The sequence below is a fragment of the Pleurodeles waltl genome, chromosome 2_2 (assembly GCF_031143425.1).
Source record: "Pleurodeles waltl isolate 20211129_DDA chromosome 2_2, aPleWal1.hap1.20221129, whole genome shotgun sequence".
Lineage (NCBI taxonomy): Eukaryota > Metazoa > Chordata > Amphibia > Caudata > Salamandridae > Pleurodeles > Pleurodeles waltl.
In genome coordinates this window covers 1,029,067,150-1,029,082,663 of record NC_090439.1, presented here as the reverse complement: position 1 = coordinate 1,029,082,663, position 15,514 = coordinate 1,029,067,150, and the positions used below count along the sequence as shown (strand labels likewise).

The following is a 15,514-nucleotide window of genomic DNA, read 5'->3' as shown; positions in this document are numbered from 1 at the left end:
AATTACCGACGTCGTCCGCACACTTCATTTAATTACATCAGGTCAAACATGTGGGAATCTCTGAGAGGAAAATCAATGCAGTATTTACTGTAAAATGCAGATTTTGGGGCGCTAAACACCCAAATACTCATGTTGTTACCCAATCTCTCTGAAAAGTGATATCTGATGAATTCCAGATTCTGGGGTATAGGATTTCATCAGTTACCATAATAGCACCTACTCCTCTGACCAATTCAGAAGCAGGGCCTTAGATTCTGGCCACTGCCTGCTCTAGCTCAGCGATGGTGTCTTCAGTGAGCCACGCGCTGCTGCTCCGTGTCACCCTTGATCTAGTCTCATTTAAGTGCTGCTAGACATTTCCTACCCGGATGGTACATTTCTGCACCATGCTTACTCTCAAAAGATAGATATGTATTCTGTCTGTTGAATTCAGGTAGGGACGAAGAATGAATGAATGGATGGATGGATGGATGAATTAATTCAATAATATTTGTAGAGCACAACAAATACACAGAGATGGTATGTCCTGTTGCTGACTTAAGAAACTCAAGTGTGAGTTTCTGTCAATATTTGGGTTTTCAAGAGTTTGCAAAATTTAGTGTAGCAAGTTCATTTTTGAAGGGTGAAGGGAAACAAGTTCAACGAGGATACTATGATTACACAGGAGACCTGGCCACCAACACAACATCTGTGGCATCTGGGAGAACCTTTCCTAGGCAAGCTGATCTGGTGAGAAGCACTCTGGGGTGAGAACTTTGTGAAATGAGAGCTCATGTGGCTCATGGATTGAGAGCATAGAGCTCTGTTATATGATCACGTGGCCTTAAAGAGGTTAGTTCCGGACAAGGAGCCAATGTTGAGGCTCTAGATGAGGGGAGGTCGTGGACTGAATATTGATTCCTAAAATAAGCAGTGAATCATCATTTTGATTGTGTGATAATTTAGCCATGGTGTAAGCCAGAAGAGGTGCGTAAAGGGAGTTGCAGTAAACAAGCCTTGACAGAATAAGTGCTTGGACCACCTTTTTGAGGTCTAACCTTTGAGACAGTTTTAGCTGCCACATCAGACTATTGGGTTATATAAATACATAAATAGCAGGGGTTCTGGTCAGAGAGTTTCATCTATTAATCTGTTAAATTGTCATTCACATATAACAACCACCCACCACAGCATACACTGTTGCTGTGCAAAGTGTCAGCTCGCTTTCCCCACTGGATCCTTCACTTTGAGTGAATGCACAAAGCCTGTGCACATTGTCTGCACCCACCTAAACAGCTTACTTCTCCTCAGTAATAATCCTGCTTCCAAGTGTGCTTCTTTATTGATTTGGTTTTCATATTAGCTTCAACAGCAGCTAATTTATTAACTCCAGTCCAGGTGCTCAGTTAGAAGGTGATTTATTTCCTGGCAACTTTTTAAAGTTATATAGTGTTTGGGTGATAGTGCTGCTGCCTGCTGCTTGAGTGCGTGGTTAGGTGGTGATTTATTCTTGCCTTCTTTACAAATAATAATAACAAATTGCATACATTCATGTTATGTTCTATCTAAAAAAATAATCATTAGTAAAACGGCCACATTACTGAATGTTTTAAAAAAATTATTATTTGTCAATGCAAGCCTACGGCAGCTACCTTTATGTGGCCATATATTTTATTATTTTTATTTTTGTGGCACATTTTTGCAGATAAAAAAAAGAAATAAACTATTGCACCAGTTTGCCATGGCCAGACTTAGTGGTTCATTCCCTCACTAGGAAGTAGCAAGAGGGAGTGAACTTGTCGATGTGGGAGGTAAAAAACAGTTCGTATTCAAAGATGATGACTAGGTTATAGGCGGAGATGACAGGGGTAAGAACAGGGTCAGTCCTTCGGGCCACCTGCCACTCGTCCACAGGGAGAGGTGTGGTGAAAGATTAAGGCCTTTATTTTGTCAATGTTTAGATGGAGTCAGTGGTGGACTGGTCGTTCAGACAGTCTGGAAGTAGCAGATGGGGCAGCTTGAATGGGCTGGGTTTATTTCAGTCCGCCACAGGCCGCTGGACCAATAAGCAGCTCACACACTAGCTCTTTCAAGCTGGCCCATCTGATAGTACCGGACTGCCCGAAAGACCAGTCTAAAACTGGCCATAGCAAGTAAGAGTCCACCCAGATGACCTCTGCACAAATGCAGTCTTTGAACTGAGATTGCAATGATGAACAATCACCATCTAACCTGAGGATCAGTTGGGTGTCATCTGCATAGGCATAGAACGTCAACCTATAGGATTTAATTAGGATGGCCAGAGGGAAGGCATAGATGCTTAAAAAAATAAGTGAATAAGTTCCACCCTGAGAGTTATTCATTAAGGAAGATTAAAACCATCTCAAGGAAAAGCCAAATACTTCTAAACTAGCAATATTTCTAAACGTCAGAATCAAGTAGCATGCAGCTGTCATTAAAGGCAGATTCCAGGACGTATTCAGTGTTCTATAAAGGGCAGAGGCTTTAGTACTGAGAAGCTATACAGTTGTTATGATTCTCTGACCGAATAGTTTTGTTGATTTACGACAGGATACAGTGATTTTAGCAGGAGAGGGTAGTTTTGAGATAGGATCATAATAAGAATATTTGGATAGTACCAATACCCAGATTCAGGGAAGTGATGCAGTAGGAACATAAGAAAGACCTCAAGACAAGGAGAGATCATGAGTTGAGCATCAAGTTCATGCACACTTAGGCTAGGCACATTGCCCTGGTTCACAATAAAACCACCTCTCAGCACCATCAGTCCTCAGAGATGCTAGTAGTCTGACCGCCATTTAATGGTATTGCATTGCCTGCTTATTGGAGGATTCTGCAGCCGCTGCTTCTGTAGCCTGTCCAGTTGATATTGGGGAGCATGTCTGACAGGGCCACAGCACGCATTGCAATGACAGCATAGCTCACACACACCCTGTACTACTTGCCAGCTTGAGGCCTGTGGTCACAGTGAAGGAAGGAGAAGCCTGGGGAATGTTTGGTGATGGGCAATTGTTGGAAATGGCCCTTTCTGCAGGGTTATCCCCCAACATTTTGCCTTTCTCCTCCTATTTTTCTGACCCTCTTTTTGTTAGCTTTAGGACTCTGGGCACTTTATCACTGCTAATCAGTGCTAAAGTGCTTGAGTTCTCTCCCATACAACTTGGTATAATTGGTTTACACCTATTTGGCCTATTTAGTGTACATGTAAGTCCCCTGGAAAGTGGTATACCATGTACCTGGGGCCTGTAAATTAAATGTTACTAGTGGACCTGCAGCAAAGACTGCACCACCCACAGGAGTAGCCTTTCAAACATGTCTCAAGCCTGCCACTGCAGGGCCTGCATGTGAAGTTTACTGCCACACTGACTTGGCAAGTTAAACTACTTGCCAAGGCCTAAACTCCCTTTTTGCTACTCCTAAGTAACCCCCAAGGTAGGCCCAAATAGCCTTATGGGAGTATGCTGTGTATGTAAAAGGTAGGACATGTGTCTTTATGTACTACGGCCCATATTTATACTTTTTTAACGCAGCATTTGCGTCATTTTTTTAATGCAAAATCGGCACAAACTTTCAAAATTCAATTGTATTTTGTAAGTTTGTGCTGCTTTTGCGTAAAAAAATAACGCAAATGCAGCACAAAAGAAGTATAAATATTGGCCTACATGTCCTAGTAGTGACAAGCAGTCTATTTAGTTTCTCACCACTGTAAGTGCTGCTCCTCTCATAGGACTGCATTGGAAAAGCCCTGACATATGTCTAAGTGGCATCTTCTGATCTATGAGGAACAGCAAGGGCATGTTTATTATGTTTGTAATGGTAGTGAGAAATCCTGCTTATTAGTGTAGATGAATTTTTCATTACCATTATAGAAATGCCACTTTTAGAAAGTACTAATTTCTCTGTGCTTATGATTTTACAGCTTGCTTCCAATCCATGTCTGGGACAGAGTGACAGCTGGGCTTTGTGCTTACTTCTCAGACAGCCAGTACACAGGGAGGGTGGAGGTGTAACAGGATTACATGTGCATACTGAATGGTCTTCTTCGGCTGGGAAAGGTAGAGGCGGGGCACACATGTATCTGTAAAGGCTGTGCCCTGGCCTCACACTAAGAGTTTCTTTACCCCCTACTGATGCCTAGAGCCAATGTTGGAGGAGAAGGGGACATTCCTGGAACTGGTTAGAACTGGTTGGATCCCCCTCTCCACCTTTATGGAAGCTGTACAAAATGAGTATAAGTACAGGGGGTTGCTCCCCACATTGGAAGAGCACTTTTCGAACTGGGATGGAGCCTCTGCTGGAAGGACTGCTGGACTATATAAAGGACTCATGTGGACTGCAATTCTTTTGTTGTCCCACTGCCTGGTGTCTGCTGGGTGGCCCAAAGGACTCATATGGATTGCCTTTCTGTATGTTGCCCTGCTGCCAGCTGTCCCATGGCTTTTGTTCCCCTGGGCACTGCTGGGCTGCCAGGAGGAACCACCACCACTTGCCCTGTTGTGCTGGCCTGCCTGCCCCGGTTGTGCCCCCTTTTGTGCCTCCCATGGAGCCCACCATCGAGAAAGCGCTGTTTTTCTGCTCCATGGCCTTTTCCCGCAACACGTGCATGGTGAGCGCACCTTTCTTCATCCCCCCTGGTTCCTAGCATGCGGTGGGTGCTTGGGTTTATTGCCCTGTGTTTTTGAGTATAGCGCCTGGGGAGTGATCCCATCCACCTGGTGGCATTATCATCTGGTTAGTGTGGTGGGGTCCCACCATGTCTTACTTCACTGGTGCACGGCCAGAGCTCTGTGGTACTCAGCGCACCTTGTGAAGCTTAGAAGGGAGGACAAGCCCGTGCCAGTAGCTATGAAAAATGTTCCCTCTGCCCTGCGCCTGAGTGACTGGAGACAGAGCATGGGCTGATAGGGAGGACAACACCACAGGAGACTGCCGCCACTGCACCTCCTGGCTTAAGAAACGTTGAGAGGAGGGCGTGCTGGCCTGAAAGGCGCATCTACAACATGGCGCCAAGTGAAGCCCCTTGTCCAAACCATGTTGCCCAGCAACCCTGAGCTCCAGACCCCGCTGATACCACCGAGAGAAGGGGAAAAGACCGCTGCAGGGTCAGTCCCAACACGGCTGAGGTCCGGCCTCACCGGCAACCGCACCTCGTGGGAGAAAGAGCGCAAGTGGCGGTTGTGACTCCTGCTCTTGCATGATTGGGATGCGGGAGACTCAGGGGGTCTCTTTACTACCCTCTGTCATGTGTGGGTGCCTTGCCCCCTATCTGGGAGTCACACTTTGGAATCCTGGCCGGAGGGGTGCCCAGTTCAGTAGAGCTGCACACTCGGGGCTTAAGTGCTGCGGCTCCTGCTAAATATGTAATTTTGGCCCTCATATGGATGTTGTGGGTCCCCGGATCTCCCAGGACCCCATGCCTCAGTCAACAAGGGGCTGATCTACATCGGGGGCCGCAGTTGTGCTCCCTGCACCGGAGTACCATATTCGTGGTCATCCAGGAGCACTGGCTGCCGTGCCCTGAGAATGGGATTACCACATAAAGCCTAATATAGGTGCAGGAGCTTTCACACCCCGGTCAAAGAGTATGTTGTGGTAGTACAGAAGAATGACCATAATACGCCTAATGTGAGTGCAGGTTGGCTGCCCACTATGTACTAAGAAGGAGGATGTCATGATCCATGTTGGTATTACTGATTGGGGACAATTCCTGTGTGTACTATTACCTCTCATGGTCTGCTATCATAAGGCATATCGTTATACTGGCATTGCTAGGACAGCAAGTACTATGTAAACAAACTGAATGATGTCCACAGAATTGTGGATTTGTGATGACGTAATTATGCTTCATAGGGGTATATCCTAGTGGGATACACTTCCTGCTGTAAAAACCCACAAACAAGGAGTTGTGTGTCAGTGAGGATGATTGTTTTAATCCAGGTGCCAGGTATTATCAGCTGGTAAATGATTCATATGCACACTCCTTATGATTTATGGTGCTTTTTGGACTAAGATGTTTATATGATACAGGAACCTATTTTTATATAACCCTGTGTGGAGTCTCTTTTGTGGTGTATTCATTGTGTCACTGGTGTGTTTGTTGTGTATACGCTTTACACATGACCTCTGGGGATAAGCCTGACTGCTCTGTGCCAAGCTACCGGGGGTGACTACAGGTTATCTTTGGTGTGTAACTTCCTCACCCTGACTAGATTCGTGGGTTCGGCCTGGCTGAGGTGCATACCTTAGCCAACCAGAAACCCCATTTCTAACAGCAATGGAAAAACCCAAGATTAGGATCTGAGACAACAGGTGGGTAGACAGAGCACACACTAGACATGTAGATGGCCTTCCCCAGCAAAACCCACCATATTGAATCTATGGCCGATAATGGGATGCAGCTAAGGCGGGTGTATCTGGGAAAGCACCGTAGCAGTGGAAAAAGTCACTTGCTGCAAATTAGATCTTTTTTATATGACAAGTATTGACTCATAAGGTTCTTACCCTTGTGAATAAAGGCTTAAACTTAAAATGCAAGGTTGTGGCATTTTACAGGCCGTTTGTTGAAGCTGGGAACTATCAAAACCTCGGCTCCATGCTACCAGAAATAGTCACATTTACATTACCGACAGAACATTCTACAATCTACAAGTAAACCTACAAAAAAGAGCTATTGACATATTGTCGTCAGCTTAGAATCCATGGCCTAGTTCCAACTGGTCTATTTCTATGGCTTTCCACCCCAACCTATTATTGCATGACAGCATCCCACGTCTTGGGCTAAATAATAAAGATGATTTAGGGCTACAGACTCTTTTAATGACTACCTGCTGGACTATTTGCATTGTTCACCTGCAGATATACAGTATGTTTTGAGTTTCTTACATGGCTTGTATCTTTATCTTCCTAAACCTTTCCACTTGGTGCTCTGAGTCGAATTTATTTGCACCATACAAGAACCCAAAATAAATATTTAAACAAATACCTCTTTCAGATGTTTCTTTAGTGTTTGCACTTTTGATGTAAGAATATTTCTGGCACGTTTTTGTCAAGGCAGAAAATGTTCAGTGTAGTAACGCAGCGAAGAATGAGTGAAGCCAACGAGGACATTCATGGTACATTATACAGCTGCTTATAAATATTCCTCCTGCTCCTCCCTTCCTGCCATGCAAGGACCAGATGTACACAGCAACCACAAAACCCCATACTTAAAGCCCAGGCTATGAAGTAAACATACAGGAAGTTTTAATTGGTTCTGCATAGCAGAATCAGAGAGCATTAGGTATAAGGCATACTTCTGGTTTGCACTAGGGGTGTGCACACACGATTAGCTGCTGGAAGAGATTAATACTATACTAAGCAAACGGGTGCTGTGGAGATGCTCTTCAGTCTGCAGACTATAAGCTTGGGTACATCTTTATATAAACTTTGCACTACATTTATATTGGTCACCAACAGCTAGCACAGCATTTCTGCATGTACCTCACTAAAAGAGACAATTGCACCAATAACGTGTCATGAGTGCATTTTTCACACAGCTTTATTTAAGTGCTCAAGGTGCAGTGACAATTTTTAACCTAATTAGTAAACGGGATACTTGTCATTAAGGGCAGAGGGACCCGCCACCTTGCCTTCTGCAAATCATGCTGAGTGTCTGTCAGGCTGAGGGAAGGGCAGCCTAACAGACACTCACCATACTAGGGTCAGACAGACAGGCACTTTGCAGGCACTAATGAGTAGGGGCCTGGTAGTCTGAGCCAAGGCTTGCTGGGCTGAAGATTTCACAGCCCAGAAAAGCCTAGGCAGTGTCTCCCACTCAACACAAAGGGGAGTGTCACAGGTAGACCAAGTGTAAGCCCTGAAGTGCCCAGGGCTGACTGTCTTTGAGGATCTAGTGAAGGTCCTCCACTCATGGCTGACCTCTGACAAGGTCGGCTGATGAAAGAAGGTGGCAGGATCTTCTGTCAGTAGCTTCCTTCTTGAAGCCCCCAGCAACCATGGAGGAGTATCTACTTCTCCTTCCCACTACCCAGTATCTCTGCCACAGCCCAGTAAGCGCTTAGTGAATCGTGAATGTATGTGTGTATGTTTGAATCTATGTGTACCTGTGCATACATGATGTGAATGGGTTTGTGCATGTGTATGTGCTTGTGAATAGCGGGTGTATTTATGCGCACCCGTGAATGGATGGGTGTTAGTGAGCATGTGGATGGTTGGGGGTGGATATGTACTTTGTGAGTGGATGGGTGGAAGAAAGTGTGTGTGCCTGCTTCCTAGTTGTGCACATTACGGACCGCAAGTGGTATCAAACCTATATCTATGACCTGTGAGAAGCACAGGATGTAGGAAATGCAGTGTCTACCTCATCTCCAGTATTTGACATCATGCAATGACAGAGGTAAATGAAATATGAAATGATCCCTGAGCAAAGGTCCAAGTTTAGATCAGCTTAGGTGGAAGGAAGCTGTCCATGGCTTACCAGTGGAATAGATGTAAGACTGCTTATTCTGCTCTTCTATGGCAGTGCTATAAATGACCAGGTACTCTCAGTGAGTGAGTGCATGCACTTCTGTAGTTTGAAAGGAAAAGTATTAACACTTCAAAGCAGGGGTGCAAAACCTTTCATCAGAGGGCACGGCACTTCTAGTAGCAAACAGGTAACCTGGGACAGTGAGCACCTGCACTTCTATATTGCCATTTCAAGTATGTTTAATAATAATAGTTGGCTGGGCCAGAATCTGGCAGGGGCATGTCTGCCTGCATTTCAAGCACAAAGGCCGACCACATGGTACATGGTGAGTCTCTTGCAAAGAGTCCTCCTCTGAATTGGTCCAGAAAGGATTGAGCACCTATGTCATTCAGAGGTCACAGGTGTTGCAATGGCTAATCCTATAGTCCTGTTTGTAATCCTCGTTGACTCATTTGTGATCGCTGAGATTAATAACACTTTTAGAAGTCTAGCTACACAAAGATCATGATCTACTGCTATAGTCACAAACTGCCATTGACGAGAAAAGAGTAAACCATGCATGGTAACATGGCTTCTCATCTGTGACAATGCTAGTCAATAGGCCAGAAGGTCACGGAGGAGAAGGCAGTACCCACTAGGGCATGCGTCATATGGCCGGAACCCATACCTGACAGTAAGTATAGTGGTCACTCAAATCCAACTTCTGGAAGCAGACCCACGTGCTGGAGATGGACACGGAGCCCTGTGTCATTTCCATCGACAGGAGCAAGCCTGCACACCTCCTATGAGAGGACGGTGAGGGCCTCTGAGCTGAGTTAGTGGGTATGTTGTTGACAAAGCAGGGAATAATGGCGAAAAGGGAGTGAACACCAGAATGACTGCATATGGGCCTGGGCTGCACTGAAAGCAGATTCTATGAATCATCCCCTCCAAACACAACTCTTATGTCCTCTACACACCGTATGATAACATGACGGGTAAACTATAGAAATGGCAGGAAGAAGGCAGGCAAAGTGGGAGAGAGAAACACTTGGAAGGACTCTCGAACCTGATTGTAAGACAACATAATATTGATAGAAAAGACGTGAGGAACAGGTAAATACCCGATGAATAATTTTTGTAGGAAGAGGACAAACAAGTCTAACATTTTTCAGAAATTTAGGAAGAATGTGAGGTAAGATTAAATATTGTATAAATATCTGCGAATTCACCACTCCCCGTTGCCCCACAAATGGACACATTTTCAGAATTAATAGGTCAGTCTTACCTGTGGTAAGAAAACCGAAGATTCCAACCCTGTAGCTTGCAGTGACAACAATAATATCTCCCACAGCTGCTAGGTATGATCCATCTACCATCGCTTGCACTTTGCTGCTGTAGTCACTGGGACTGTTGTGGAAGAAGACCATAACTGGTGCATTTCTGACCTGCAAGCATCAAATACAAATTACTTGAGAATAAAAAGATAACACTGAGAAATAGTGAAAAAGAGAACATCTTGTGTTTAATTCTTGAATGACACCTACATCTCCGAGGAACGTGAATGAAGCTGTCCCTGTGCCAGTTATGGCAAAATTGTTTCCAGTGTGGAGTCTCAATACACACAATTATATTTCGGTCGGTGTTTCTGCATTCGGAATTTACAGGTGCAGGAACGCTGGACACGATTTCTTCCAGCTGGACATTTTGGTGTGTACAGTCACTTTTAGAAATGACTGAAATGCAGTCTCGATCAGATTCCTGGCCAGCACCCGACCCTCAGCCAAGGTATCTCCAGCTAGGAGGCGACACCCTCTCTATTCCTTCTCCACACCCTTCCCAACACCCTCCCATCCTCAACCCTCCTCCCACACAGGAGCACTCACAGAGCAGGCGGTAAATGTCTGCATTACTCCCACGTTTGCAATAGGGCACAGGCACAACGGTAAAGTGTCCCCTCGTTTGCTTGGGGCCACGTCCCCTTCCAACGGTGGGAAATTCCCTCTTGTGAGCATGGAGATTATGCCCCAGTGCAACCACACAGCCATAGCAGCATCGGCGACCCTTTCTGAAATAAGAAAGTGCCTCAGTGGGGCAAACAACATAATGATTTCCCAAAGACAGCCCTCGCCCACTTTGGATAATACATCCCCTGTCCTCCATTGTACTTGCTACAGAACTCTTTTTAAAAAATACAAAAAATAAGCCTTGAACAAATTGCTCCTATGCCTGCAGGTTTTGGAATTGTATAAAAATGATTTATGTACAACATATGCAAGGAAGCTCGAAGAAGATTGTCCTCGATTCCCAGAATGCCTTTATTCAGTCTGGAAGTCTACAATATAGATGTTTTTGTCAAATCTTTTTGCTGCTTGCAGGAATTATGTGTTCTCTATAAAATTACTCTGACATTTGGAGGAAAAAGACATCATTTTAGGCATTCACAAGGATTCCCTGAGTCCAGCTGGGAATCTGCGGCTGTATTTGGTTCCAAGAAATTCTCACATTCGAAACAGAAGTACACTTCCACACAGAATATCATGGAAAAGTGTGTTTACGCTCAATGATTTTTTAACTTTTTTCTCCCTGAGGTAAATATTGTTGTCTGTGGAAAAGAAACCACTAAAGTTGACAGGAGCAACTTAACAAGCATTTCCGTAGTGGGAAACTCCCTGGACATTGCTGGTGAATACCCACGCTCTTGGGGACTGTGGGTGTTCCCATCTTTAATAGGTGCATCCACACTGAAAGCCCAGAACCCATCCCAGTATGACGGGAGTTATACCGATGTGACAGAATTTCTTTGTGAGCAAATTAAATTTACCAGGGCAAAATTCTACCATTTCTGTTTATGTAAATTAGAAAAGGGGTCTTGCCTTCACAAATAATGTTCTGTGTGCACCTAAATTCTGCTATGGTGCGCAAATACTTTTTGGAATTGTGCATTATTTGTCTGCGCCATACTGCATCCCAATATTGGTAGTAGTCTGGAGAAGTGTGGAAGGAAAATCGAATGGCCACAATATTTTAAGCAAAATATCAAGAAAGTAAGTACACAGAAGAAGGTATAATTTTACTATTCTTCACTCCACATCTAGGAACCTTTAACATGGGAAGTAGATTTGGAGTTCAGTATAGAAAATCTATACATACGTGAACTTAAATAGATTGATCCTCAATATTCTGGTCACGATTTTGTGACCACTTGATATTCCTTCCATGATATTCTGGACTCACCTCGCCAGTATCACTTTTTGCTGGGCCGGGTGCTAGGAAATTCTTGCCCCTGGCAGTTAAACACAATGATCTCATCTTCAAGAATCAGGCTATTTTCTTATTTCTGTCACTTTTTGTGGAATTTCTACACCCAGCAATGGGAAAAATGTCTGTGCCTCTGCAAAGAGACCTTTGGTGAACTGTCCATATTGTCCTCACCCATAAAGAAAATCCCTGAAGATAGTTGAAAATTACCGAATTTCAAGTTGTGTCAATGACACTGTCACAGAGGCCACGCGTGCCTCTGGTGAATTGCACATAGGATGATTCTGTGCCACATCAATCTCGTGGTCACAGAACCCCACAACTACCCTACGGTAGACACTCTGAAAAGAAAGAAGCGAGGACGGTGCTGAGTGAAGGTCAAACAAACTCTGAACACAGGCTGAGCAGAGTCTTGCTCCTCTTCTTATCAGAATCACAAGTTCTGAAACAGCGCCTGCATTAGGAGAGTCTATTTCCCACCACAGTGACATGCTGCAAGCATTGCTGGAGAAAGTCAAAATGAAGAGAAGTTGACTCATGAGGCTATTTGACCAACTATATATGTACATTCAGATACATACATGGATATGCATAGGCAACATTTACAAAAATCAGAACTTACTGCTGCAGGGGCGTAGATATTCAAGTATAAACAATCTTCACTAACAGATGAATATTGAGCCTTGCCATCTCCTGGTTGCCAACACGTGGCCCTGAAAAGGAAGCAGCCATAAATATATACATTAGAAAGCAGGTTGAAGAGCCAATGATTGTTTTCAGTGCATTTGTTGTCACTGTATACAATGCGGTTTGTGCTCATACGAAGGCGCAGACCCTGTGCAAGGGCTCTTATTTAGCAGAATTGATTAATGCTCATATGTTTCAACTTCCATTCCATGAAGATGTTTTCCAGTCCCTTGATATAAACAGTTGCACAATACTGAAAGAATACCATTTGCTGTCACTAAATGTAGTGACACTATCATTGTCGAATAACTACTACCTTGAATTTTCAATAGAAATGGTTAGACTATCATATATAGACTATTTATTGAGAACCAATGTTGTGTAAAGTCATGTTCTGTGATATCACCAAGGCTGAATGATACTTCAGGTCTCTGTATTATCTTCATTGTAGGTTGAATGTATGACACTTAGCAGCGTGTGTCTCTGTGTCATGAATGGGGCTCGCCCACAGTCATTGAAGCATTGGCAGTTGTGGTTGTAGGTAAGGGTCACCAGATTCAGGCAGTCAGCCCTGCCTTCTCATAACACAGAAACTACAAATCCTACATATTGCCTTGAATTTTTAGTAGTATTCCTCTCCTATTATTTGGTCCATGAGCTTTCCAAATATAATGGACAGATTTACAAAATTTTGCATAAGGTTTCTAGTACAAACGTGATGCAAACTGGTGCAAAATGTTTATTTGGGAATTACATTCCAGAGCAAAACTTGTTTTGTACTGGTAAGGTACCTGAGAATACAACAAATGAGCACTTTGTGCTGCTTTGAATTACTTTGCATCAAGGTAGCGTTCTATGGGTGGTACCTGGACGTTCCCATGCACCCACCCATGGGTTTTTAAGCAAAGTCCTGCCTCCAAACAATAGTACACAGGGCCTTGTGCCAACAATTAATGTCTCTTTTAGGCTGACATTAAAAGGGAGAAATGTTTTTAAAGTGATAAAAGAATTAAAGTTTGTTAAGGTATAATATTTTGTACTGAAAGTTACCTTTCTGGTATGAAATCTATATTAGACATGACGCAGACACTGCAAAGACATGTGTGTGGTGCTAGGCAGTCTGATGTGCACCAGTGCTAAGGAGGGAGAAGGACATTGCCATATCTATGTAGATTTGCTGCAGTGCAACTCTCTCCTGCTCACCCAAAGCAGCACAGCAACTTTAGATACTTTAGCAACTTAAGTTTCTGTGCTGCGCTGAGTGAGTTTTTAGTAAATCTACACGTAAGTGGCTTGGACTCCACCATGCTGAGGAGAGAGCCTAGTCTCTGCACATGTGGTTCCTCACTTAGGGATAGAAGCATGGACCTTAACTAACTCATCAGTTCACTAGCCTCTGTGTGGCAGTCCATTAATAGCATTTGTAAAGACTATTTTTTCCTTCCATCCTTTCCATGGCCTTATTTCTCAGGCTTTGTCTTGATGGATGCAGTATAACAAATGCAATCATTTTGTGGATTATTACGATGTATATTATATATATTATGTGGGGACTAAGATTTTACGTTTTTAAAATACCTTTATTTAGCCATAATGTGTTATGTGACTAAATGGACTCATTTTCTAATCAGAGACCCACTTTTCATCCATGGGGCTCGATCTATGCTTTTTGATTTTGTGATGAATTCCCTCCTGGGTTTCTTCTTATTTCCAAACTGGGAGGAAAGATTCAGCTGAAGGAAAACACAGTTGGTGTTGGTGGAAACACAGTTTGCTCAACTCATCTCATGTGGGGGCAAAGGCATGAAGTAAGAATTGAGTAAAATAATGGAGACATTCTAACTCTGAAGTTTGTTTGAAATACTTTTCAGTAAAACTAGAGACATCCCCCAAGGATTACAAACTTTATAGAAGCTTTGTTCACGAATGGAACTGTTGAACCCTCAATTTGAACAGACTTTGTTTATATGACATTAGGATAGTGCCAGTGAAGTGGGAAGTGAATGTCTATTGCCAGGAGTGAGAGCAATATTGATGTGCATGCATTATGTTACAGTTGATGAACATCATTCAGATTACCTACATAATTTCCAATTCACTGAAGTTAATCTACTGTATATAAGAATCAGTATTATAGTTCAAGTTATTTCATTCATCTATTACAAAGGGATACTTTATCTTTCAGCTCTAGGGAGTGGACTATAGAGCGATTGTCATAGTAACGATGATGAACTATAGTCCAAGTGAAAAAATACTAAGGGCCAGATTTATACCTTTTTTGCACCACATTTGCACCATATAATTGTATTTTGTAAGTTTGACGATTGTGCGTCAAAAACAACGCAAATGTGGTGCTAAAAAAGTATAAATATGGGCCTAAAAGTGATCAACACCTCTACCCTGCAGGTTGGGCCCAGCAGTAAGAACAGCATTGTGAAAATATCAAGTATCTCTATTCTTCTCTATCTAATCCCTTTCCCTTTTACCTGGATCTTCTTCTGACTAGCATACGCATCCTTTGCAAGGTCACCTGTAGGTTCAAGGAAGTGTGGATACTAGCATGCTACTGTTGGCTCAGCACTAACAGACTGCCTAGCCCACTTTATCATTCCAAAGCGGTTGATGGGTTGCAATGCTGAACAATCTCAAATTTTAAATATGGTAACCCAGTTACAACAGAAGCTTAGTTTGGTAAGGTTTGAAAATAAGGCCTTACAGTCAGAGTTAATGTCAGTCAGAGGCTGATGCCATGGAGCAAGTGTTTATGTTGCACTCACAAAACATATTCAGTTATCAGCACTCATTATACTACTACAACCTCCCCAGAGGCTTACAGGAGATTCAAAGCCATTTTACATTATTTCTTTATCAGTGTCAATTCCACTTTTTGTGCAGGCCAGTGGCTTTTCCAATTATTAAGCTAAAATACCCTTTCAAAAACCCTTATTTGAGTGGGAATGATGACAAGTAATTTATTTGAACATAGTGAGCCATTGCAGTGTCCCAGCTTCTGCAAGCAAATCAAGCAAATGTAGACATTGTTTGACAGTAGATGACATGCCTTTCCTTATACAGTTAATTTTAAACAAGGCCATCAAGATTTAGGGTCTGATTTAGAAA

At 43.3% G+C, this 15,514-nt stretch overlaps 1 protein-coding gene across 1 annotated transcript in view; it reads right to left on the bottom strand.

Annotated features, from left to right (window-relative positions):
• The window catches only part of TG (thyroglobulin), a 673,226-nt gene that overhangs the window by 274,727 nt on the left and 382,985 nt on the right, over positions 1-15,514 (bottom strand). The window contains exons 39-40 of the mRNA XM_069220782.1: positions 12,330-12,420; positions 9,735-9,894 (exon numbers count right to left, since the gene is read on the bottom strand). Of these exons, the coding sequence (XP_069076883.1) occupies positions 9,735-9,894; positions 12,330-12,420 (251 nt within the window). The remainder of the gene's footprint in view (positions 1-9,734; positions 9,895-12,329; positions 12,421-15,514) is intronic.